Below are 27,174 nucleotides of genomic sequence, written 5' to 3' on the forward strand. Positions count from 1 at the left end.
TGTCCCCATTTTTCAGATGGAGAGGTAAGGCGCAGAGAGTTTTAATGACTTAACCAAAGTCATACAGAAGGCTGTGGTAAAGCTTGGAATTGAACTGAGATCCGAGTGCCTGAGTCCTAGGCGTAAATCCTCCTCCTTCCCACCTCAGTCTCTGCCCCCTCCTCCTTCCCTTTGCAGCGCGCTCTCTCTCTCTCAGTCTAGGCCCACTCTTCCTCCTGCTCTCTTCTCTTGCTGTATTCTGACCAACATTATAGCAAACCCTATAACTTCTGCTCCTCCAATAAATTTGCCTTGATAAGCGATCTATTTGTTGGCATGTTCTGCTGTCTCCACTTCATTTCTCTCCTCAAAACTTGTTACTCTTTCTCCAAATTAGCTTTTCTTATTGCCATGCCTTCCATGAAGATCTTTTGTCACTCCTCCTGAAAGTGGTGGTGGTGGTCCCTCCTCTCTTCATTTAGTTATTTACAGACCCCCCTCACTTATTTTCCTTTTGGGCCCACTTGATTTTGGTCTCTTCTATCCTTGCTATCCACCTTCTTTTTTTGGTGGTTTAGAGGTCTCTGTCTCTTCTGTCCTCAACCCTCTTGCCTTGGGTGGCTTCTAATAAGCCGTCTGATGTATCTGCTTCTTTTAAAATTATTGGCTCACTGTCTACTTTGGGTTCCTTTTCTCTCTAGGCTCCTGTGACTCTGACTTCCTGGTTCTCATTCTGCCTTTCTAACTCATTCAGCATCTCCTTTGATGATCTTTAAGAACTGATGTAAAGATCAATCAGTGCCATTTGCAGTGTATAACAAGAAGTTTTATTACTCCTACAAAACCCAAGAACTTCTCTGCATGTTCTTGATCACTATGTATTGGCACTTTTTTCATTGAACTGTTTATATATAGAGAGAGCATTCCTGTAACATCTCTCTTTCTAGAACAGAAAGTGAGCAGTTTCCGTTAACTACATAGTCTTTCAAATGATTGAGCAACTTTACATCCCTTCTACTTTGTGTGGTTCCACCTTGAGTCCCTTTCTTCTCCTGCCACTTACCCTCAGGAGATTTCTGTGATGTTAGATTTTGTGGCATTACCTTTACCAATTCCTGTGCATTGCTAGTAGGTGAACTAACCTCACAGTCATTGCCAGTTTCCCCTGCATCTGAATAGTTGTTTGGAACTCACCTGGTCAACTCTTGAGAGCAACTGGTCCCTGGTTGCTTGTAGGAAATAACAGCTGGGGCTATAGAGTTGTCTGCATTCTACAAAGTATGATTAGACTTGGCAGAATTAGATTTAAAAAAAAATTGGATGGCTAATATAGATGTTTAAAAATAAATACTCTTTTCAATTTTTCTTTATTTAAACTTTCAGAGTTGCGGGAAATTATGGAGGAAGGGTCAGACAATAATTGTTTAATAAACCTTGAGATTCAAAACTTTATAACTGTTAAAACACAATATGTCAACATCACGTCAAAATGTACAAAGTAAATATCCTTAAATCAAACTCTTAAATTCTAGGCAGCATTTTTCTTCCTTTATCAGAGGAAATATGTTTTTTCTGTTTGTGAGTGTACGGAGAAATTGACACGTAGTGATAAAAAATCTAATCCTTTCAAACCTTGGTGCTACTCTTTGTCCCTACCTTCCATCCTTTGTCATTGTCTTTAGGTGCTGGTTGAACTTTATACTGGCTGTCCTATTAGAAGTTCAGAGAGCTCTTTTCTACCTCTGTCGTAGTAGTATTTGGCTTGCTGATGACACTTCTTAATTTTTCTGTTACCTTTTCTGCTACTGCTGGCTTCAAAAGTTTATTTGCTGCAGGCAGTAATCAGTGTGTGGTGTGACATGAGATTGTGTACTGGACTGCTGCCCTGACTTTCTGTTGGTATATTTGTTCAATCCATTACTGCTGTCCATGGGTCTTTATTATCCCACTACGCCTTGCTTAGCAATTTCTCTGTAATCTCGGCAGCTACTTTTGCTTTGCCCTTAGACTGGCTGTGTTGCAGAAAGGATGTGATATTTTCAAATTCTGCTGATGCTGCAAATTGTGCAAATTCCTGACAAGCAAACTGAGGTCCATTACCTTTAATAAGTCTCTGGAATTCCGTTCAGGCAAAGTGGGCTTCCCAGCATTCAAAGACAGAAATTGTTGTTGAATTTAAGGGATCTGTTTCCAAATAATCCAGAGAGTCAATCAATCATCACCAGGTATACTATATTTCTCAGAATACGTTGGTCTATTCCTATCTTGCTCAGTCATGTTTCAGAGAATTGTAAGAAGAGGTGGACAATTTTATTTGGATGAATAGTTTATTTGCTGAAAAATGCAGCTTTGGCCAAACCAAACCATCCCCAAATTTGACCCCACAGTTTCATTTTTCAGAGCTAGCTTCAGAAAGCCGTATGTGTTTGTGTGTGTGTGTGCGCTGTTATAACTGTCAGCCCATTAGATGGGGTCTTTCCTGGGATGTGGAATACCCAGGTATGAATCCTCACCATTCACTGGGTCAAAGAGAGAGTGAGAATGAAAATGACTCTGTTGCCTGGTGATTAAGGCACTCTCTTGGAAGAAAGAAGATATTAATTCAGATCTTGTCTCTGTCCAATTCAAAGGACAGACTTGAATCCACATCTCCCACCTCCCAGGTCACTGAAAAATACATGTATTTCTTGCCTTTCTTTGCAGACCACTCTTTTTTTTTTTATTCTTTTAGTCTGAGTTTGCCATTATTTTGTGTGATGCTGTATATCTTACACTGTTTCTAATGTTTTCAAATTTGTAACCGTTTATTTTATTCACTGCTGCAGTAGATAGCAGCAGCATTAAGTTCCAGTCTTTGTTTTGCAATGTGTGTTCTGATGCCATTATTTTTCATGTCTACAACTATATGATCCCTAATGAATTTGTCTGTAAGTGTGCCAGAGTTACATGACAAGGGTAACTGGTGTGGCTTGGTTGCGTATTGGTTTGTAGTTTTGAGTTTCATTTTGATCAGATGTATGGAAAATATACTTCTCATATATTATCATTTTTTTAGGGACAAGTATTTTTCTAAAGCATCTAAGACTTTATTTACATCTTGCCTTTCTTCATCTGCCAGCTGTAAGTGCTGACATATAGGAAAGCAGTCCTTACCCATTGCTTTATTCAGAGTAGCCATTCCGCCTGCCATGCTTTCTTTGTTCAGTCCTGCAGCCATTTCACAGTTTGTCCATGAGGCCCTGAAGCAGCTCCGTTTTTCATAGACATCCCCATGTATTTGTTCCATAGCAGGGAGTGGGATATTTGAGTCATTACTGATGTCACTGAGTGCCTCTGGTCAGCCACAACAAAAAGTTAAAGCAGTAAAAACTTTTATTCTGACACCATGTTAAGAACTGATATAAAGAGCAGATAGTGGAAATCATCTGCTGTACTGTGCACAAGTTTTATTGGTCCTACAAAACCCAGGAACTATGCGACATATTCTTGAGCACCGTCTGCTGGCATCTAATCAATTAACTATTAACAATTTGCTTATATTCAGATGAAGACCTCTTATAACGCTCTTTATCTTCCCATCAATCTGACCTCTGTTTGTCCCTCATGGTTCTGTTTTCAACCCCTTCTCTTTTCCCTCTTAGCTGTGATTAGATGTCTTTAATGCCATGATTTTTAAGTACCTCTTCCATGGTAATGATTACTGTCTTTTTCACAAGCTGAGCATCACATGTTTCCTCCTAATCTCTCTCTCTTTCTGTCACCTTCTCTATCACCTCTAAGAAATGCATTTGTCCTGGATAGTAAATGTTCTTATTTTTTAAAATTGTACATAGGTGTTTTTTTTTTTGGTTTTGTTTTTTTTTTTGCAATGATGATCTATTCTTGCCTCTCAGGATTGGTAATAAAGAACCATCTTTAGGTAAAAATGAGAAAATGGAGAATCTGACCTAAAACCACATTTCCATTCTTGTCTAGCTTTCCTTTCACTACTTTCTTGGGGGAATGATAGTCAATTTGATCTAACTTATGTTTTGTTTTACAGAAAATAAGGATGGAAGCTCATGCAAAATTTGCAGTGCTTTGGCATCTCACAAGGGACCTTCATGTTAACAAGTCTTCTTCCTTTGGCCGTTCCTTTGACAGGTTGGTTATCATTAGGGCCCTACCAAATTCATGATCCATTTTGGTAAATTTCACAGTTTCAGATGTTTAAATCTGTGTTCAAAAATTTTCTCACCAAACCCCCATCACTAGCCTCACCTTTCTCAGCTAGGATTGTGCTCATACACACAGTTTCTTTGTGTGAATGTGATGAAAGAAAATTAATTTGAATGTTGTACCCTTTATGTACAACTGTGGGACAGCACAGTGAAGTGTTGCATTTCATCTTGCATTTCTTTTGGAGCTACCTCTGTTATTTATTGCTGAAGAGAACATGGTAAATTCTGTAGAAAAGCTGATGAATATGACCACAGAATGGCATAAAAATGTTAAAGATAATTAGGGGCTACTCGGTGTATTAACTAAGAGGTAAGGCAACTGTTAATTTTCTCCCTTGGAAAGGGCTCTCAAGACCTAAGATATGAAAGGGAGAAAATTATGAAAATAGGAACAGTGTTATTGTCAAGTAAGCTATATTTCTGTTCTCAGTCCTTGAGGATAACACTTGTAGATAATAATTATTTTATTTTCTCTGCAACCTCATTTACAGATTTTTAAAACTGTTGCTGTTATTTATATTGCAGTATCACCTAAAGGGCAACCAAGTTAGGGCTTCATTGTGCTAGATGCTGTACAAACACAGTAAATGAGAATTCCTCTATTATTTTGATCTGTCTTTACTGTTAGTGCTTTCTGTCTCCTTTTCTGTTGTTCTAGAATATGTAAATTTCACTTTTGGATGCAAAATTTGAAAGAGAGCTTCTCATTGATTCCAAACAAAATGCCACTTATGTGAAACAAGCTGTAATCAGTATGTCTTGGGATACTCATCTGAACAAACCTAATATATTACTATTGCTCAGTACATAGGTTATAAAGAATCATTGCAATCACATCAGTGCAAACTTAGAGAGCAATATATTTTTTGAAAATCTGAGTAGAGTTTTAATTACACATCTCAACATTCCTCATGCATATATGAAAGATTAGTATATTAAACATAGTTGTTGCTTGCTAATTATTTTGAGTGAAAGAGAGGAAGTACACTTGCATATTGAGATAGAAAAAGCAGAGAAAGTGCTCATTGAAAGTGGGCAAATATTGAAGTTTAATGTAGATTAGATTAAAATAGATTATATTCTGTAGTAGCAACGTGTTAGATTTATTCCTGTTTTTTTCCCCCAGGTCTTTGTTCATTATGCTGGACAGCCTTAATAGCTTAGATGGTTCTACCTGGTCAGTGGGGCAAGCATGGTTAAACCAAGTACTCCAAAGACATGACATTGCAAGAGTACTTGAACCTTTGCTTCTACTGCTACTACATCCAAAAACACAGAGAGTTTCTGTGCAACGAGTTCAGGCTGAGTGCTACTGGAATAAGTCTCCTCACTACCCTGAAGAAGAAACTGAAAAGCACTTCATGCAAAAATTTAGCTGTGGTGATGGTAAGTACAATTTAACCCCCTCAAAAATTCCTTAATAACTAACATTTTATTAATTTAAGTATATATAATATTTTATGTATTTTTGTCCATATAACATGAAACAGATGGCAGAAGAAACACCAGGCGTGATTTGCATATTAAATAGTTTTCAGAACTGCCAGCATTTAGGATGCTGGTAAAGATTATATTCTCTTTCCAAAAAATTTTTTAGTCTCAGTGAAAACTTCTCTGTGGGTTCAACTCTGCAGCATGCCAAATATTTGGAGTACAGTTAAACCAACTTTTCCCTTGTATATGTCACAGTTTCAGGGATAACTGCACCTTTCACCTCCACCTCTACAGCTCCTTGAGGGCATCCACTTGAGGTTTCAGGCTTCTTAGGAGTAACCTCTCTCAGTCGGAGACCTCTGTCTCTCTCTCTCTCTCTCTCTCCAGGGGTTTAGACTTGCTTTGTGCTGTTAAACAGTCACCCCTATCCACTTCAGAAGTGGTTGAAGCTATCCTATTAATCATTTAATTGATGGGTGAAGCTCTGCTTTATACAGTTAGTAAATGGACATTTAAGTTGCTTTATGATCTTTCAGGATGAAAGGTGCAAAGTATAATAATTTTATTTAAATGTAAGTTTTTATTATTTCTGCTTATATCTCAAGTTCAAAGTAAACCTAAAGAAAAACTATTTGTAGGCCGTAACTATTTTTTGTGATTTCTTTTTTAAGCATTTTCTCACATGCCTGTAAGCCAACGACAACTCATTACACCTAAAGAAAACAATGAAAAACAACTTATCATGGATGAAATGGGGAACTTCAGTCTCACAGTTAACCCTTTGAGTGACAGACTGTCCTTGTTAAGTACTAGCAGTGAGACTATTCCAATGGTGGTGTCTGATTTTGACCTTCCCGACCATCAAATAGAAATACTCCAGAGTTCTGACTCTGGCTGTTCACAGTCATCTGCTGGAGACAACCTGAGCTATGAGGTGGAGGCAGAAAGCCTCGGTGCTCAGAATAGTTCTCAGACATTGCGAGAAGACTCACCTGATGAAATTGTGCACCAGGTGGTTACTGACTTGATATGCAAGGTAGTAAGTGGTCTTGGAGAGGAGACCGAATCCGTTAAACATGATCTGCATCCCGATGATGTTTCATCTAAATTCAGTACTTTAGATCACTCTGAGGAGGTTTCTAAAAGTGAAGATGAAAATATTCAAAGCAGCCAGAACAGTTTGTTTGGTGATGACAGTTCTCAGTTATTTTCTGCTTCGATTGAGACTGGACTTGAAAGACTAATGGATTCATCACCTTGTACTGGAGTAAGCACTCAGGCCCCCTCTGACCTTACTTTCAGGTCATCAGATGCAAAATCTGGACAAAGAAGTCACAGTAGTATTCAGTTCAGCTTCAAAGGAAAACTACCAGAAAAAATGTCAGAAAAAGAAACTATTGTTAAAGAGGCTGGTAAGCAACCAGGAGCAAAGCCCAAAGTGAAAATAGCCAGAAGGAAAGATGAAGACAAGAAAAAAGCACAAACAGAAAAGCTTAAACAAACCAGTATTTTCTTTAGTGATGGTCTTGATTTAGAGAATTGGTACAGCTGTGGAGAGGGAGAAATTTCAGAAATAGAGAGTGATGTGGGGTCTCCAGGAATACGAAAATCTCCTAGTTTTAACATTCATCCATTATATCAACATGTTTTGCTTTATCTCCAGTTATATGACTCCTCAAGAACATTATATGCTTTTTCTGCAATCAAAGCAATCTTGAAAACAAACCCCTCTGCTTTTGTAAATGCCATCTCTACTACCAGTGTCAACAATGTATACACTCCTCAGCTGTCCTTGCTTCAGAATCTTTTAGCCAGGCATCGAATATCTGTTATGGGCAAAGACTTCTATAGTCACATTCCAGTGGACTCTAATCATAACTTTAGGAGTTCTATGTACATAGAAATTCTTATCTCTCTATGTTTATACTATATGAGGAGCCACTATCCAACTCATGTAAAGGTAACCCCACAAGATCTAATAGGAAACCGCAATATGCAGATGATGAGCATTGAAATTTTGACACTTCTCTTTTCTGAACTGGCAAAAGTAATAGAAAGTTCTGCAAAGGGCTTTCCTAGCTTTATTTCAGACATGTTATCCAAATGCAAGGTTCAGAAAGTGATCCTGCACTGTTTGCTATCTTCTATCTTTAGTGCACAGAAGTGGCACAGTGAAAAGGTAGCTGGTAAAAACATAGTTGTTATTGAAGAAGGTCTCTCTGAAGACAGCCTTATCAACTTTTCTGAAGATGAATTTGACAGTGGCAGTACTCTACAGTCACAGCTCTTAAAAGTGCTTCAGCGACTAATTGTCTTAGAGCATAGAGTAATGACCGTGCCTGAGGAGAACGAAACAGGCTTTGAATTTGTCATTACTGACTTGGAGCAGATTAACCCACAGCAGCCAATGACTTCACTTCAGTACTTACACTCCCAACCAATAACCTCTCAAGGCATGTTTCTCTGTGCAGTAATAAGAGCTTTACACCAACACTGTGCCTGTAAAATGCACCCCCAGTGGATTGGCCTAATCACTTCTACTCTGCCTTACATGGGAAAAGTTCTACAAAGAGTGGTAGTTTCTGTGACCCTCCAGCTTTGCAGGAATTTGGATAATTTAATTCAGCAGTATAAATATGAAACAGGATTATCCGATAGCAGGCATGTATATACTTTTTTTCTTTTTGCAAATTTGATCATATATTTAAATGTTTACTTAGCTGTGTGGAGCAAATTCACAACAAACTCAATGTTGCATTTTAGGCCGCTTTGGATGGCATCAATTACTCCACCAGATATGATTCTTACCCTGTTAGAAGGCATCACAACAATAATTCATTACTGTCTACTTGATCCGTCTACACAGTATCATCAGGTAAACTTAGTCAAGTATCTGAGAGGCTTCTTATGTCACATTTGTTAAATTAGAGTGTATGGTCTACATTTGGAATGCTTGTAATGTTGCATTTGCTCTGAATTTAAGTTTGAGGTGCTTGTGGGGAACATATTCATAGAATCATAAAATACCAGAGTTGGAAGGGACCTCAGGAGATCATGTAGTCCAAACCCTGCTCAAAAAGCAGGACCAATCCTCAATTTTTTTTGCCCCAGATCCCTAAATGGCCCCCTCAAGGATTGAACTCACAACCCTGGGTTTAGCAGGCCAATGATCAAACCACGGAGCTATCCCTCCCCCCAATATATATTCAATATATTTAAATCATAATGAATTATTTTTGGGTAATAATTGGGATTTAGAGAATTCTTATAAGAGAAAGCATTATTCATTGATAACATATTGTATACAAACCATAAATTTTTCCAATCGTTGCATGTATTCTCCAAAGATTCAGTTGTCACAAAGCCTTATTCTTGGAGTCCATGCTCCTACACAAGAGCAAGGGTGGGAATTCCTCCACCTCAGAATTCTAAAGGGTTAGTTCCAGCAGCCAATCTTAACTGTGGAACTTACCATTGGTGCCACACTTTGTTGTTCCTGAATATGGTTGGGTTCTGTGTTCACCTACCTAGTTAACTCTGCTACTTGGATTTACGCTCTTTAGAAACAAAACTTTCTGTCGGAATGTCCATTCTAGTGCCTCTTCCTGCTAGCTTGAAGCTTTGTATATTAGCAGCTTGACTTTTGGCTCTGACAATATTTTGTAGCTGCAGCTGAGTGCATAGTCTATATACTGGGCATTTGGCCCTGAACCTAATGGACCACTTTTTCTTGTTGACTGTTTAGCTTTATTTAAATATATATTTTCTATCCCTTTCCCCAACTCTTTTCAGTAGTCACCATCAAAATACATATTACCTGTCTTTGCAAGTAGATAATGTTGTTATGGTATTCATTGTAGCACTAATTCTGAAGTAATGTTAATCACTTGCAAAGGCATTTACAAAGATTTAAATGTAATCACTGTAGAAATAGAGATGATAATGAAAAACCCTCAGACCTTCAGAATATGCCCCAGTCTAATTGATAGCATTTTTAACATATCCCCTACCAACTTATCTATATACCCCATGGATAAGCACAGTCTTTGCTTTGTCTGCCTTGTGAAGGAGAATGCTGGGCTGGATCCGCTTGCAGGGTCAGCTGGAAGGTCACTACAAGCCCTGTGGTCCTGGATTAAGCACACTCCGCAACACTTCTGATAAATCCATACAGTCAGAAATACCACTGGGTGTCAAGACTCTGTGTTAGCACCAGCTACATCAGCAGATGTCTATGGGGATGAGCGAGGAAACTATGCTTTGACATCTTCCAGCCATACAGCTCCACTCAATATGCCAGTGTCATATTTGCCTATCGTGACACTGAATTTCTTATGTGATGTTTGGGAATAAAGCAGTAAACAGTAAACATTGAGTATGGAAGATACACTGGTTAGTTTTGGCCAAACTAAAATCTCTACATGCATTGTAATCAGAATATAAAACTGTAGGGTACATCTTTATACGTTCTGAAAACCCACACTTTTTTATTTATATATTTCACTAAATCAATGCATTGTACAATAGATATTAAAGGTGCTACTTTATTATTTGAGAAGCGTACACTGCTAAAGGAATATGCTTCCTATTGCTCCTTAAAATACAAATTTATATTAATAGACACATCATGCCAGAGGAATTGAAAAGACATTAAAAAAATACTGATTTTTCATTTTCTTGCTGTTATTCAGAACCAACAGGGTAAACATCTTACAAAAGCCTATGTAGATGTTCATCCTAAAATCACAGTGTAAAATGTTTAGCTGTTCTTGTTATTTCTTAATTTATATAATTTTGCTAATGCTAGTATGTAGATATTTAATGCTGGGTTGTCGTTTTTTATAATACCTCTAGCTTTTGGTTAATGTAGACCAGAAACACTTGTTTGAAGCACGCAGTGGAATCCTGTCTATCCTTCATATGATCATGTCGTCTGTGACTTTGCTGTGGAGCATACTGCACCAGGCAGATTCTTCAGAGAAAACAACTGCTGCAGCAGCTGCATCTGTTACCACTATTAATCTTGGATCAACAAAGGTCAGAACATCAGGAGTAACATGGTTTGAATTGTGCATGGTTACCTTTGTCAAACCAAATCTAACTGTATTCCATTAGTATTTCTTAGAAGAGTCTTTCAACTTTTGCAATACCTGAGTTGTCCCCAGGCTAAGAGGGGATGGGCAGCCAGTTTATAATTAGTTTACAATTTGCTTTGGTAAAATGTATAAGTTCTGACAAAAATATGATTTTCCAGTTAGTACTGTACTGATGACATAACATCACCCATGAACAATAGCTGAAGCAGAGAGAAGGGGAAGTGTTCACATTGTAAACCATTTAAAATACCATTTTATATCTCTAAGGTTATAGAATATTTGTTTAAAATCTTTACAAAAATCTCACAATATATTTCAATAAACACTTGATCTGACACCCTCATGAGGTTCCATGCTCCATCCAGCTCCTGTTAGCGGCATCATTGTATGGAGAGAGATCATATCAGATCACAGGATGGCGACTGGAAAGAGTAGGTTGCGGACAGGAGGAATTGAACAATATGGTATTTGAGGAGTTTTTCAAAGTATTCCAGTAACATGCTTGATGTCCTGCTTTGCCCATTTATTGGAGTCAGTTCAAACTCTTCCGCTATTGAAGGAATTTTGTGTTTTTGTAAACAAATTCAGGTTATCTGATATGATACATGGATTTTAGTGTGATTTCCACATAGTCGTAATGTTACTTTATGTACTACAAACCTGTTCACCTTAATATACACAATATTATTTTTTGATGTATGTATAAAAAAAGGGACACCATGCTACAGGTTTTTACAACACATCCATTGAAACTAATGGCATTTAATTCTCTGTATTGTCTTTCTATAAACACCTGCTTCCTGGTCATATTCATGTTGGCAAAAAGACTCTCTGAAATCAGTTTCCTTACAGAAGGGGTGACCCATACTGCATATTTCACGAAGACAAGATCATCCTTTGTACTCCAGAATAATTGGTTACCTAAGTTTAATACTTACATACATCACAGATTGTTCTCTTTTTGTTTTGCCTGAAGCTTCAGTAGTCAAGAGCACTTGTCATATGCTGGATGTGAGAAGAGCTGTTAAGATTTATCTTGATTAGAACAAAACTAATTCAGGACAATATCTAGGATGACCTTTTCCTGTACTTCACCCCATTCAAGATAAATCCTTTGGGTGCCATGACAACAGCCACTTCAAAGTCAAGCAGAGTTAATATGGTTGGATAAGGAGTTACTGTAAAGAACTTTTGTATGATCTGTTTAATGCTTCAGTACATCTTTGGAAGCAGTTATCTGAATGAGTGCAGAAGGGGCATGGCTAAACTCTGGAAGTCCATATAGAAGTCTACGCTTGCCTCTGGTATTTGCAAGAAGAGAAGTGCTGCCCAAATATTACAGAATAGGAGAGGGATCGTTCTCAGAAATTTTTCAGTGTGGTATGTCAGTCAGTGAGAGTATAAAGTTTGGATGCTTGTTTCAATGTGTGCACATTCTCTTTCTGTGTTTCAGAATTTGAGGCAGCAGATTCTTGAATTGTTGGGCCCAATATCAATGAATCACGGTGTTCACTTTATGGCTGCTGTTGCATTTGTATGGAATGAGAGGAGACAAAACAAAAACACTTCTAGAACAAAGGTATGTGCATGTCGCTAGTTGACATGGCTACTTGAATAAGTGGTAATCTGATTTACTGGATTTCCACTATTTGTCTTTAGAACCTACTTCAAAAAATTCAAGCTAAGATTTTTGGGGTCAAATGAAACATTTTGCAAATCCTTTTCATAAGTGCATTTATGTTTATGCATGTGTCCGCATGGTCAAATAACCACACATTTATTTTAGAATTGAATAAAATTGTTAATGTTTTTATAATAGAATTTTTTAAAAAAACATTATTGTAAGTGACTAATATTTAAAATAGAGACTTCAAAGGAAAGTGACAGTCAATGAATATCTGGTAAACTATTTGTCCAGAAAATTTCATCTACATCTCGTTCCTACAAGTTTGTTTGTTTGTTTGTTTTTTAAATATTCTTAGCTTCTCATGCATTGTCCTTTACTTTGGAAAACTATTCTCATCAACTTCTTCTACGCTGGACAACACTATTAACTGTAATAGTAATGTATAGCATATGTTGGTCTTTTCCAGGTTATTCCTACAGCCAGTGAAGAACAGCTTCTACTGGTAGAGCTAGTTCGCTCTATCAGTGTTATGAGAACAGAGACTGTTATACAAACAGTAAAAGAAGTTTTAAAGCAGCCTCCAGCCATAGCCAAGGACAAGGTAGGAAAATCACAGAGTTGTTGCTAGTTCATATGATGCTATTTTAGAAGTGATAAATTGTACAAGTACTCAAATTGTGCTGAAGGAACATGCTACCAATGTGCTGTAGGTTGGTAACAGGTGTCCGCTACCAAAATCTGTTTCTGGTAATTTCTTCTTAATCCTATTGTATGTAGAAAACCATTTTTCTCTCATTTTAAAAATATATTTAGTGAAAGATGCTAGATTGACAGCATTTGAATTATATAATCAATTGTGTTTCATATTTCAAAAATAAGCAAGTTCAGGTTAACAAAGTAGTTGTGCCACCTGTACAGTATCATATACTGATTTAAAATTCACTCTTTTGGATACCTACTAGATAGGAGGATTAATCGGATGTGACTCTTTTTTTTTTTCATGGGGGCTAAGATATTTTTAAGGCTGGGATGCCCCAGGATTCCCATTCTTTTCTCCTTTGTTATTGCTTTTGAAAGGCCTCGTATCATCTGTCCAGTTGAGGGAGGTCTAGATGTGATCTCTGGCCTCTCACTCTGGAGCCTGTTAGTGGCGTTCTGTGATTCAGCTAGGGTGGAGGGGATAGGGGAGAGTGCTTCAGAGTAACATTAGGTTTTACATGGCTAAGATTTTTGCTGCCCAAGTGTGACACTCAGACACCCCTCTGAGTGCATTGCAATTTAATTTGACCTCAAGCTATCCACTGTTTTGTTACCTTTTAAAACCTGGTAGTTGGTTCAACACCCACTGTTTTTGCTGAGGTAAACAAAAAGACAAAAGTCAATTTCTTCCTGGTGACACTGATTTCTTGTCTTTCTAGAAGCATCTGTCATTGGAAGTCTGCATGCTGCAATTTTTCTATGCTTATATTCAAAGGTAAGACAATGAGGCTGTAGATCCTTTATTGTTTTCTTTCTGTATCATCAGTCAGTAGATAACTATGAAAGAGAATCTGGACATTTTATATCCTTAACAGAAAGTTGCCTCCCTCTGATTTACTACAACAGACCGAAAGGTTACATGAGAAGAAAACAATTTTCTCCATTTGTAATCTATGAGCTATATCCACTTAGACTCAGCATTGCAATGCCTAACTTCTAGGCACACTGACACCTAGTAGAATCCACAGTCCTGAGTTAGGTGCCCAGGCTCCCTAGACAATGCTTGGGGAGAATTAGGCACCTAAGAATGGGATGCACAAAAGCCAGCAAGCTAAGTGGAGAGCTGCCTAAGCTAGCCATTAGAAAATACTGAAGACAGAGGTGGAGCCTAAGCCCTGCTCCTCAAAGGGAATTAGGCACATAATGGGAGGCACCTCGCTAGGGATTTATAGCCATGAACCCTCTCCAAGAGTTAGGCACGTCAGCCAGGTCAGTCCTTTCTTGCAGAAAATGGAGGGGGAGGAAGAGGTGGAGATGTCCCCCTAATATTCAATAGCTTAGTGTTTGAGCACTCACCCAGGACCTGGGGGATCGGGGCTCAAATTCCCTCTCTGCCTGTTGTGGAGTAAGAACTTGAACCTAGATCTCCCACCTCTCCAGCGAGTGCTCTAATCATTGGGCTATAGGGTATTCTCTCAATCTGTCCTGTTGGAGCTGTTCCACTTTGTGTAAATAAATAAATATTCATTGGACTAGAGAGAGCGTGAGATTATTCTATAGCACAGTGGTCAGGCACTTACCTGAAAGACCCATGTTCCAGCCCCTGTTCTAATGAATATCTAATTATTTATACAAAGTGGAACAGTTTCAACAGAGAGATGGAGAGACCTGCCCAAGAATACCTATATGGTTAGGGCACTCCCCATGCAGGTAGGAGACCGGAGTTCAGGCAGAATGGGGATTTGATCCTGGGTGAGTGCTCTAACCACTGGGTTATTGGGCATAAATACACTACTACTACTGAATGGGTCCTGATATGGTAGCTATGCTCTGATAACACCTACCAGATTGGGCCCCTCAGGTGAGATAGGCAGAAGAATGCCTAGTTTGTGGATCTCACTGGGGTTTAGACATGATCTGTGTATCAGGAATGAGGTGGCTTTGTGCATGTCCACCAGCAGAAACGTAGGTGGAATTTAGCTACGTACAAGGTAAGGGGGCAGCTGATTGGAGGTTTTGAGAATCCAAATTTTGCAGTTAGGTGCCTAAAGTGGCAGTTATGCACCTAAATTCATTTGTGGGTCTAGCTGGTTTGTGTTATTTTATATTATAGATGAAAAGGGAATCTTCTGGGTTCCTCAATTCCCCCTTTATCTTTCATTCTCTCCCCTAAATGGAAAGGCCCACAGCAAACCTCTCTGCAGCTGAGGAAGACTGGACTCAGACCCCTCCAGACTCATCAGTACCATTTCAGTCATTGGCCAGAGAGGGTGTCTTCTTCCCCATACCTTCAGAGTCTGGCACATTACCTCCCCATTTCTATTGATCTGTTAACCAAGTGGGTGAGACAGGTCCTAAATTTTGATCTCCTGTATGTGAACAGTGCTTTTGGTTGGCACTAAAGTTGATGTTGTCAGACAGGAGAGATGGGACAATAGAAAATTTGACACTTGACATGATTTTATCACTTTAACTCTCTCATCATCTTACAGGATTCCAGTGTCCAGCTTAGTAGACAGCTGGGCAACACTATTGCTTCTTCTGAAGGATTCTGTACAACTCAGTCTTCCAGCACCAGGGCAGTTTCTCATACTTGGGTGAGCAGTTACACTTACAATTTCTAACAAAATTGTGATCCCATAAATGTAAAATTATATAAAGGGCAAGTGTTTAAAATCTTGATTTAATTACTTGTAGTTTTGACTGGAGAAAAATTCCTATTTCCTAGAGACCTTCTTGACAAAGATTTATCTTCAGTGCAGTATCTTACTTGAAAGAATGTTGATCACATACAAATGTTGATTCTTGTATTGCTCCGACAATTTTTCTGGAAGAAACACTTCTGGTATGAGTGTAGTACTGTCTTCATCCAGTTCTCAGCTTCCCTCAGTCACATTGCCAACGGTGTGGTAATTATGAATACTTGTGATGCTAGTTTGTGAGGTCTCCCAACACATTTTTTCCATAGGCCATCAGAGAGCCATTAGATGAAAATGACTTTTTGTCACTTTCACCCGTGGTCAAATTTAAATAAGAGACCTACATATGTCAAACTCCATATCTCATTATTAATCCCCTCAGCTACCAGGACCCTCTAAACAGTAGTTTTAAATGTTTAAATTTACTCAATAAGTCACTCTTATGACTATTTATTTTGTATATTTTCCTCTCATGTGATATAGGATTAATTACCAGCCCAGAAACAGTTTGCTGAACTTCAGAAATAAAATGCTGAATACGGTCATTTGTGTTAAGCACTGAACAATATTCTCTGTAAATTGTAGTAATATTGTAGTGAAGTGTTAAATCAAATAGCCACAAATTAATTTGTCCAAAAACCTCTCCATGAAGATATTTTTGGATGGATTCCAATGTTACATCTACTTGAAAACTATTAATTATACAAATTGTCTGTAACAATCAAAATAAATTTCAGACATTTGGAAATGGGTCTTTTGGAATTTTAGCAAACTAAAGGGAAGTAGCTGAAGTTTCAACTAATGTGTACTGTGCATGTGAATTTGCCATGGAATTTTTGCCTGTTATTCTAAAATAATGCAATATTTTATTTTAAGATTATCATCAGTTTTCATTTAATATATTTTCTTTTTAGTGTTCTAAATGAGTTTATTATGAAAAACCCAAGTCTGGAGAATAAGAAAGATCAAAGAGATCTTCAGGTAAAAAATACGTTTTTGTATAAATTTACTGTTAAAATATTCTTCAGTAAATGCCTAACTGCTGAGAGTACAGCATATCTGATCTTTCCTGTACATTTAAAAAAAATATTTTTAAGCAACTGATCTTGTTATAATGGCTTTTTTATTTCCTTTTGTAGTTTTTTCTATTGCTTATAGTTGTTATATTTTTCTTATTACTGTATTTAACTTAAAATTTTCTTGCTGTAACTTAAACCCGTTGCTATTTGTTCTGTCCTCATTATTAACATTTCTCCCATCAGTCATCTTTCTGTGGACTGAGCCTTGCCTAGGTTTGTTAATTTTATATCACAGTTCTTATTTTCTCAACATTTATCACTTCTGTTGCTGCCCTCTGAGCTTTCTAAGCTTCATTTCTTTTTTTAAAAAATGTTGGAACCCAACACTGAATGCAGTACTCCAACTGAAGCTAAATAGCACTAAGCAGAGAAGATTAATTACCTTGCTGCTTGTACTTGAGGTACTCCTGTTAATACAGCTTGGATTAGTATTTTATGTAGAGGCATTGCAGTTTGGACTCATGTTCAGTTTATGATGCTCTACTACAACCCCCAGACACTTCTCTATGGTACTGCCACAAATCATCATTCACCTAGTCTATGGGCAAAACATGCAGTCAGATATGCATGTTGTCAAGGTTCCTTCCCCACTCTGAACTCTAGGGTACAGATGTGGGGACCTGCATGAAAAACCCCCTAAGCTTATTTTTACCAGCTTAGGTTAAAACTTCCCCAAGGTACAAACTATTTTACCTTTTGCCCCTGGACTTTATTGCTGCCACCACCAAACGTCTAACAAATATGTAACAGGGAAAGAGCCCACCTAGAAACGTCTTCCCCCCAAAATCCTCCCAAACCCTACACCCCCTTTCCTGGGGAAAGCTTGATAAAAATCCTCACCAATTTGCATAGGTGAACACAGACCCAAACTCTTGGATCTTAAGAACAATGAAAAAGCAATCAGGTTCTTAAAAGAAGAAGTTTAATTGAAGAAAAAGTAAAAGAATCACCTGTGTAAAATCAGGATGGTAAATACCTTACAGGGTAATCAGATTCAAAACATAGAGAATCCCTCTAGGCAAAACCTTAAGTTACAAAAAGACACAAAAACAGGAATATACATTCCATTCAGCACAACTTATTTTATCAGCCATTTAAACAAAACAGAATCTAACGCATATCTAACTGGATTGCTTATTAGCCCTTTACAGGAGTTCTGACCTGCATTCCTGCTCTGGTCCCGGCAAAAGCAACACATAGACCGAGAGAACCCTTTGTTTCCCCGCCCCCCAGCTTTGAAAGTATCTTGTCTCCTCATTGGTCATTTTGGTCAGGTGCCAGTGAGGTTATCTTTAGCTTCGTAACCCTTTACAGGTGAAAGGGTTTTTTCCTCTGGCCAGGAGGGATTTAAAGGTAGTTAGCCTTCCCTTTATATTTATGACACATGTACTTACTGAATCTAAAATATACCTTAAGTGAATTCTCTTGTGAGCTTGAACACTTGACTACTTTTTTTGTAAAAAGAAAAGGAGGACTTGTGACACCTTAGAGACTAACAAATTTTATTTGAGCATAAGCTTTCGTGAGCTACAGCTCACTTCATCGGATGCATTCAGTGGAAAATACAGTGAGGAGATTTATATACACAGAGAACATGAAACAATGGGTGTTACCATACACACTGTAACGAGAGTGATCAGGTAAGGTGAGCTATTACCAGCAGGAGAGCAGGGAGGGGGGGACCTTTTGTAGTGATAATCAAGGTGGGCCATTTCCAGCAGTTGACAAGAACGTCTGAGGAACAGTTGGGGAGGTGGGGGGGGAATAAACATGGGGAAATAGTTTTACTTTGTGTAATGACCCATCCACTCCCAGTCTTTATTCAAGCCTAAGTTAATTGTATTCAGTTTGCAAATTAATTCCAATTCAGCAGTCTCTCGTTGGAGTCTGTTTCTGAAGTTTTTTTTGTTGAAGAATTGCCACTTTTAGGTCTGTAATTGAGTGACCAAAGAGATTGAAGTGTTCTCCGACTGGTTTTTGAATGTTATAATTCTTGACGTCTGATTTGTGTCCATTTATTCTTTTACATAGAGGCTGTCCAGTTTGGCCAATGTACATGGCAGAGGGCCATTGCTGGCACATGATGGCATATATCACATTGGTAGATGTGCAGGTGAATGAGCTTCTGGTAGTGTGGCTGATGTGATTAGGCCCTATGATGGCGTCTCCTGAATAGATATGTGGACACAGTTGGCAACGGGCTTTGTTGCAAGGATAGTTCCTGGGTTAGTGGTTCTGGTGTGTGGTTGCTGGTGAGTATTTGCTTCAGGTTGGGGGGCTGTCTGTAAGCAAGGACTGGCCTCTCTCCCAAGATCTGTGAGAGTGATGGGTTGTCCTTCAGGATAGGTTGTAGATCCTTGATGCTGCGTTGGAGAGGTTTTAGTTGGGGGCTGAAGGTGATGGCTAGTGGTGTTCTGTTATTTTCTTTGTTGGGCCTGTCCTGTAGTAGGTAACTTCTGGGTACTCTTCTGGCTCTGTCAAGCCCTCAGACAGAGACAAACACCTACAAGATCTCGATCAAGCATTCTTACAACTACAATATCCATCTGCTGAAGTGAAGAAACAGATTGACAGAGCTAGAAGACTGGGAGTGGATGGGTCATTACACAAAGTAAAACTATTTCCCCATTTTTATTCCGCCCCCCCCCCACTCCCCGCCCCCACTGTTCCTCAGATGTTCTTGTCTGCTGGAAATGGCCCACCTTGATTATCACTACAAAAGGTCCCCCACCCTCCCGCTCTCCTGCTGGTAATAGGTCACCTTACCTGATCACTCTCCTTACAGTGTGTATAGTAACACCCATTGTTTCATGTTCTCTGTGTATATAAACCTCCCCACTGTATTTTCCACTGAATGCATCCAGTGAAGTGAGCTGTAGCTCACCAAAGCTTATGCTCAAATAAATTTGTTAGTCTCTAAGGTGCCACAACTCCTCCTTTTCTTTTTGCGGATACAGACTAACATGGCTGCTACTCTGAAACCTACTTTTTTTGTGTTTCTCCTATAATTCCAAACCTGCTTAACTCCTGATCAGAGTGCCTAAAACGTTAGCTGCAAAGACATATTGTACTGCAACAGTCATGCTGTTTACCATCTGAAATCACTTTCCTGAACAACTTTCAGGATCATGAGTTAATTCATGTCTCTGATAGAGTAAGTTATTCTTTGATGTTAGGTGAAAAGGCATGCTGTTGGGGGGAAAGGTCTGTTACACAAGCTTTTTAAGCACACTTGTATATATCATATATTACCATATATGACATACCTTTACTTCACCTGTGATCATTGCTAAAATGTTGCACCTCCCATTGCTTTAATTTTGAATGTAAACTCTTTGTGATGGTAAACAGTAGATAGTCCAGCGGAGGTCACATGCTCTATTTGTGATAGGTGATATTTTTGGAAAAAGCAATTCAGGATTATGAAATAATCTTTCAAATTATCCATTCAGACCTTGATATTTCAACTGAAACAGAAAGGTGCTTCAGATTAAAAGAGTTTAATATCCAGAACGAGATTCTGTGAATGGACACAACACACTTAAATTTTCCCAGTCATAGGGATGGCTATTGAATAAACCTTATTTCTGTGTTTTTTTTAAATGAAGATGTGAAAACTATTGCTGCAATCAGATCCATATAGCCTTCCACTTCTTACTCATAGATAAAGCCACTAAGCATGTAATTGTTTCATTTTCCTGATTTCAGACCAGTTCTCTAATTTATCAGAATTATTTTGCATTTCACTTCTATCCTCTGAAGTGTTTGTGCTACCTTTCAACTTCATACCATCTACCAATTTGATTAATCAATTGGCTAAGATCTGTTCACCTCATCCTCCAAGGAGTATTCATCATTGCTGATGTTGAACAGAAGTGAATCCAGAACAGAACCCTATGATATCCCATTCTATAATTCCTCTTCTCCTGACACTGAGCTAATGAGTATCTGTGTAGACAACATATCTCAGGATAACCAATTTACTCTTTTACACAAGGTTCTTTACACATTTGTTTCTTGCTTTCCATCAGGATGTAACTCACAAAATAGTGGATGCCATTGGTGCCATTGCTGGTTCTTCCTTGGAACAGACTACTTGGCTAAGACGAAACCTAGAGGTCAAACCCTCCCCCAAGATAATGGTTGATGGAAACAACTTGGAATCGGATGTTGAAGGTAGCTTATTTTCCCGTTATTCAAAATCAAATATTGAATTAATTTATTGATTCCCTTCACGTTACTGAAAAATGACAGATTTTATAATATTAGACGTTTGCTAAATCAGATTTAGTGCTGTTGTGCGGAGTACTGAGCTATATTAAACCTAATGCACATGGTGAAACAAAAAACAGTCAATTTTCCATGTCTTGGAATATATTTACTTTTAAATATTTATTTTTGTAGATATTGATATAAGGTACATAGTTTCCAAAATCAATTGTCTCTTGCTGTCACTTTTTCTTTTAGATATGTTGTATCCAGCTCTGGAAACCTCAAATATAACTCCTTCAGTTTATAGCGTCCATGCATTAACATTACTTTCTGAGGTAAATGTTTCTTCAGTTATACTACATGCTGGTTTCTTATAATACAGAGGGACATAGAGAGATTAGAAATATGCACAGAAACATGCACATGAGATTCAATTCAGAAGAATACTAGTTAAATATCTATGGGAAAAATAATTGAAATATATATGCACAATGGGGAAAAGAAATGCATAAAGAGGCCTAAGAGTGATAATGGACAGCAAATGTACACATGAATTTGCCATTTTGTTGGTTATTTGCTAAGAACTGGCAGTGCTCTCAACGTTGTACAATTATCATTTGTGTGGTGGTGCTGTCCACAGGCCCCAATCACTCTCATTGGGCTGAAAACAAAAAGTGACCATGTGATCAGAGAGTCATTGAGGTTCAGAACAGTGACTACTGACAGATGTCTAATAGGCAAAATAATCCTCATATCTGTCAAGGGGTTCCTGTCGTCTGCCCTGACTTCTGTCCTAGACATATTTATTTGTATGATTTTGTTAATTTGCTGTATTAGTTTGTGGTGATTGATATTATATTTTATTTGCATTTTGTGGGGAAAAAAGGAAAATTTGACAGTAGCCATTGAAGTCAATGGACACAGGTTCCTGCCATGTGCCAGGGTATTAATCTTTGTAATCCTGACATGTTATACATGTGCAGTGACTTGTACCAGGGTTTGCTGGAAGAAATTGAGTGAGGAATTTGGGGTGTTTGGTAAGGATTTTTGTGACAGGGTTTATGTTATATAGGCATAGTATGGATGAATTTATGTGCTGGTAATTGTGAACTAATGCTTATATTTTGTGGGCTATGCTATAGCGCAGGGGTTGGCAACCTTTCAGTAGTGGTGTGCTGAGTCTTCATTTATTCCCTCCAATCGAAGGTTTCGCATGCCAGTAATACATTTTAACATTTTTAGAAGGTCTCTTTCTATAAGGCTGTAATATATAACTAAACTATTGTTGTATGTAAAGTAAATAAGGTTTTTAAAATGTTTAAGAAGCTTCATTTAAAATTAAATTAAAATGCAGAGCCCCCCGGACCAGTAGCCAGGACCCGGGCAGTGTGAGTGCCACTGAAAATCAGCTTGCGTGCCGCTTTTGCCACGCATGCCATAGGTTACCTACTCTTGCTGTAGTGTGTCTTAGCTGAGAGTTCATGTATTTTTATTTTTAAATATATCTTTATACTTCGTGTTTTAAATTTTGTACAATACCTCAGATTTGATAACTTTTGTATTAAATTTGAATAAATTAATAATACTTACATAGTTGCCACTCCCCTTATCAATCATAGCAGAAGTGTCACGGGTTAAATGGGCATGGAGATTTACCCAAGAAATGGCTCTTCATTGGGAGGAGAATGTAGAAAAGTTTACAGCACGATCACCTGTGGATGGATTTAATTGTATCTTAAGCGCTAAATTCACTTTATAAAAGAGAACCTACACATTTTTTAAAAGGGAAAGATTTTATAATTTATAAAAAGAAAAGGAGTACTTGTGGAGACTAACCAATTTATTTGAGCATAAGCTTTCGTGAGCTACAGCTCACTTCATGGGATGCATACTGTGGAAAGTATAGAAGATCTTTTTATACACACAAAGCATGAAAAAATGGATGTTTACCACTACAAAAGGTTTTCTCTCCCCCCACCCCACTCTCCTGCTGGTAATAGCTTATCTAAAGTGATCACTCTCCTTACAATGTGTATGATAATCAAGTCGGGCCATTTCCAGCACAAATCTAGGGTTTAACAAGAACGTCTTCGGGGGCGGGGGGTACGAAAAAACAAGGGGAAATAGGTTACCTTGCATAATGACTTAGTCACTCCCAGTCTCTATTCAAGCCTAAGTTAATTGTATCCAATTTGCAAATGAATTCCAATTCAACTGTCTCTCGCTGGAGTCTGGCTTTGAAGTTTTTTTGTTGTAATATCACAACTTTCATGTCTGTAATCGTGTGACCAGAGAGATTGAAGTGTTCTCCGACTGGTTTATGAATGTTGTAATTCTTGACATCTGATTTGTGTCCATTTATTCTTTTACGTAGAGACTGTCCAGTTTGACCAATGTACATGGCAGAGGGGCATTGCTAGCACATGATGGCATATATCACATTGGTGGATGTGCAGGTGAACGAGCCTCTGATAGTGTGGCTGATGTTATTAAGCCCTGTGATGGTGTCCCCTGAATAGATATCACCCCCTGAATAGACACCATCACAGGGCCTAATGTGTGTGGGGGGGGGGGGGGAGAGGGAGAGAAAACCTGGATTTGTGCTGGAAATGGCCCGACTTGATTATCATACACATTGTAAGGAGAGTGATCACTTTAGATAAGCTATTACCAGCAGGAGAGTGGGGTGGGGGGAGAGAAAACCTTTTGTAGTGGTAAACACCCATTTTTTCATGCTTTGTGTGTATAAAAAGATCTTCTATACTTTCCACAGTATGCATCCCATGAAGTGAGCTGTAGCTCACGAAAGCTTATGCTCCAATAAATTGGTTAGTCTCTAAGGTGCCACAAGTACTTCTTTTTGCGAATACAGACTAACACGGCTGTTACTCTGAAACCTTTATAATTTATGTTATTTTCTAATTTTGAAAGATTCAATATGCTTAAGGTTGTGAAAATATTATATTGAAGAACATCATGCAGAAAAGTAACAGTATGAATATAAAGAAGAAAAGGAGGACTTGTGGCACCTTAGAGACTAACAAATTTATTTGAGCATGAGCTTTCGTGATCTACAGCTCACTCCATCGGATGCAGATGCATAGGTGCCACAAGCACTCCTTTTCTTTTTGAGAATACAGACTAACACGGCTGCTACTCTGAAACCTGTCAGTATAAATATAATGCTCTTTTGGGGGTTATAAGAAGCAAGTTTAAAAAAGCCAAGCCAAACACTCCTCCCCAACAGCCACCTTAAATTCTTCAATTTCTTGCTTCTTATGTCTCATAGGTTTTGGCTCATCTGTTGGATATGGTTTTCTACAGCGATGAAAAAGAGAGAGTTATTCCTTTGCTTGTAAATATTATGCACTATGTTGTGCCCTACCTCCGCAATCACAGGTATCATTACAATTTATGTAGCTCAGACCTCAGGTCTACTGGAGTTTGTTGGATATTCTGCATTTCAACTGAATCAGGCTGCCTATTCCATGGCACTACAAAGACAGGCAGATAAGAGCGTGAATGTGACAGACTGTCTGACTTCCCAACAAATTCCCTGGAGCCTGGATGAAATATATTGAGCTGGAAGCAAGAATTCAGATTTCTTACTGACCAAGGCCTCATGCACTAACTCTCAAAGGCAATCAAGTATTAGCCCCCATACTTTATAAATAAATTAACGGAGAGGTGGCAAAAGGCCACTTCAGATAGAGTCTGGAATAGAATCCAAGTTTCTAACATGGCAGAGCCAAGTCTTACCTGCTCAGCCACATTTTGTTTCAGATCTAATGTGCCAGATATATGTGCTTTGGATTTCCTATCTCTATTCACACTCTCATGTCAGAGCTAGGGATAAGAATGCTGGATTCCTGATCTCCAATATTCTGCTGCCTTCTGAATTAGTTGTACAGCTATTGCTAAAGTGTTAGTCAGATCCCTTTTAGTGGCTGATCCACAAAGAGGATAACAACCTCTCTTGCGGCACATATGAAAAGTGATATTAATACGATGTTTTAAAACCATTGTTTTCACAGGAGTCTGGGTATATATGCATAATTTTTTTAAAGCAGTGATTTAAAAGATTTCATGTTGAGTTGTTTTTTCTTTCCAGTGCTCACAATGCACCCAGTTATCGAGCCTGTGTTCAGTTATTGAGCAGTCTTAGTGGGTATCAGTATACAAGGAGAGCATGGAAAAAGGAAGCTTTTGATCTTTTCATGGATTCCAGCTTCTTCCAAATGGATGCTTCTTGCGTTAATCAGTAAGAATTTTTCTTGTTTCTTTCTGTTATTGTAAATGTTTAGCATATAATGTATTGAGTTATATTAAAAACGCGGTGCAATGTGAGCCAGATATTGCCAAAAAAACTTCTCTGTGTGTGGGTGTATACAGATTATGATTTTATCGTTTGTGTATAGATTATGAAATTCACATATTCAAACCTTATTTGTTTGCACAAATTGAGTGCAAATGACTTTGTATTTGTAAACCTATCATATACATGAATAAGAGAGTACTAAAATTGCATGTGCAGCCAGTTTCTAAGGAAAATTTGAAATTTGCTGTGGAAAAGTTGGTCCTGTATGTATTTTTAAATTTGGTTAAAAGAACAGAAAATGTTTTAAATAAAAATACAAATGTCTTGCTTTATTAATTATATATAATCATCCTCTTTCCTTTTAGTTGGAGAGCAATTATGGATAATTTGATGACACATGACAAAACTACGTTTAGAGATTTGATGAGTGAGTACTAACTCCTGTATAATAATAATACTTACTGCTTAGATGTTATTTTATGTTTCAAATTACTCCATACATGTTAACTTATGTACAATTCATTACATCAGTTTCTCCAGGAAAGACATTTAAAAAATCTAAAATAAGTATTTCTTGGAAAATTTTTATTCAGGATTTTAAATTCCACTTGAAAATTCCAGTAAAACGATATTTGTAAGAAATGTTTGAATAAAGCAGTGTTTTAATTTACATTTCTTCTTAAACTACTGGCATTTTGGAGAAAAGGACACTGAATTCCCCTCTACCATACCAGGGCACAACTTCTTCGAAATAAATGGAGGTGTCCCTCCTTGTGCCAGCAGTGAATTTTACCCTTTATGTGAAAGAGTTTATCAAGCTAGTACTATGTCCAGTCTCAAAATGTCATTAACCATGTTCTAACTTGAGGAAAAAGATGATTATAGAGTCTTGCAGCATGACAATTTCTGATTAACAATTTATTTAAAGATACAGAGCCAGATTCTCCTTTCAGTTATATTGCTACAAGTAGGTTTGCCCCAATATAACAAAGCAGAATTTGTCCCAAATTATATTTAACATGAAGGCAATGTGTATATTTTCCAGTTTTCTTTCAATATATGTTTCTTAAATATGCTCATTTTGGTCAAATAGCATCTTACTTATATGTACAAATTACACAGTTGACTTGAAAACTGTCTTTATACTTCTGGTTGTATTCATGTGATAAAATAAATGTTGCCTTTCTTTTACTATTAAAAGTATGCCTCAAGATAGTACCTTTTCTCTCTTAGCACGTGTGGCTGTGGCTCAGAGCAGTTCACTCAATCTATTTGCTAATCGGGATGTAGAGTTGGAACAGCGAGCTTTGCTCCTGAAGAGGCTTGCCTTTGCCATTTTTAGCAGTGAAGTGGACCAGTACCAGAAATATCTTCCAGATATACAAGGTCAGTAGAAATTATTATTTACCAGAATTTCTTTTTTAAATAAAAGTTATTGTTGCTGAAGAAAACTTTGACATAAAGTAGATCTGTTGTGGGCTCTGGTATGCATTAGCCACTATCACTGAATTTCATTTTTAACAGTACTCATAATAGAAATCATAATGGAATCTATGGGCCTGATCCTGTTTCTATTGAAATTGTTGACAAAATTCCAGCTGCTTTCAATGGGAGCAGGGTTGGATTTCAAATGACAGTTGAGTACATAGGCTTGTTGACTGCCAGTTAACTTCCCACTGCATCATGTCATTCATCTGTCATCTTATCAATTGGTTGATATCCCTGGACATCCTATAAGCTGTTCACTTACATGGTTCATAGGCTCACATGCCCACCCTACAGTACATTCAGCTAGGTAGGTGTAAAAAGAA

The 27,174-nt window shown here is 37.9% G+C and overlaps 1 protein-coding gene across 8 annotated transcripts in view; it reads left to right on the forward strand.

Annotated features, from left to right (window-relative positions):
* The window catches only part of DOP1A (DOP1 leucine zipper like protein A), an 89,986-nt gene that overhangs the window by 51,343 nt on the left and 11,469 nt on the right, over nt 1-27,174 (forward strand). For all 8 annotated transcript variants that reach the window (XM_078852133.1, XM_078852134.1, XM_073336554.1 and 5 more), the window contains 16 exons: nt 4,022-4,122; nt 5,326-5,585; nt 6,305-8,294; nt 8,397-8,508; nt 10,488-10,670; nt 12,183-12,308; nt 12,823-12,957; nt 13,775-13,830; nt 15,548-15,652; nt 16,669-16,735; nt 20,865-21,009; nt 21,301-21,380; nt 24,335-24,444; nt 25,157-25,306; nt 25,729-25,790; nt 26,597-26,749. In XM_078852133.1, coding sequence (XP_078708259.1) covers nt 4,022-4,122; nt 5,326-5,585; nt 6,305-8,294; nt 8,397-8,508; nt 10,488-10,670; nt 12,183-12,308; nt 12,823-12,957; nt 13,775-13,830; nt 15,548-15,652; nt 16,669-16,735; nt 20,865-21,009; nt 21,301-21,380; nt 24,335-24,444; nt 25,157-25,306; nt 25,729-25,790; nt 26,597-26,749 — 3,835 coding nt within the window. The remainder of the gene's footprint in view (nt 1-4,021; nt 4,123-5,325; nt 5,586-6,304; nt 8,295-8,396; nt 8,509-10,487; nt 10,671-12,182; nt 12,309-12,822; nt 12,958-13,774; nt 13,831-15,547; nt 15,653-16,668; nt 16,736-20,864; nt 21,010-21,300; nt 21,381-24,334; nt 24,445-25,156; nt 25,307-25,728; nt 25,791-26,596; nt 26,750-27,174) is intronic.

The sequence above is a fragment of the Lepidochelys kempii genome, chromosome 3 (genome assembly GCF_965140285.1).
Source record: "Lepidochelys kempii isolate rLepKem1 chromosome 3, rLepKem1.hap1, whole genome shotgun sequence".
Classification (NCBI taxonomy): domain Eukaryota; kingdom Metazoa; phylum Chordata; order Testudines; family Cheloniidae; genus Lepidochelys; species Lepidochelys kempii.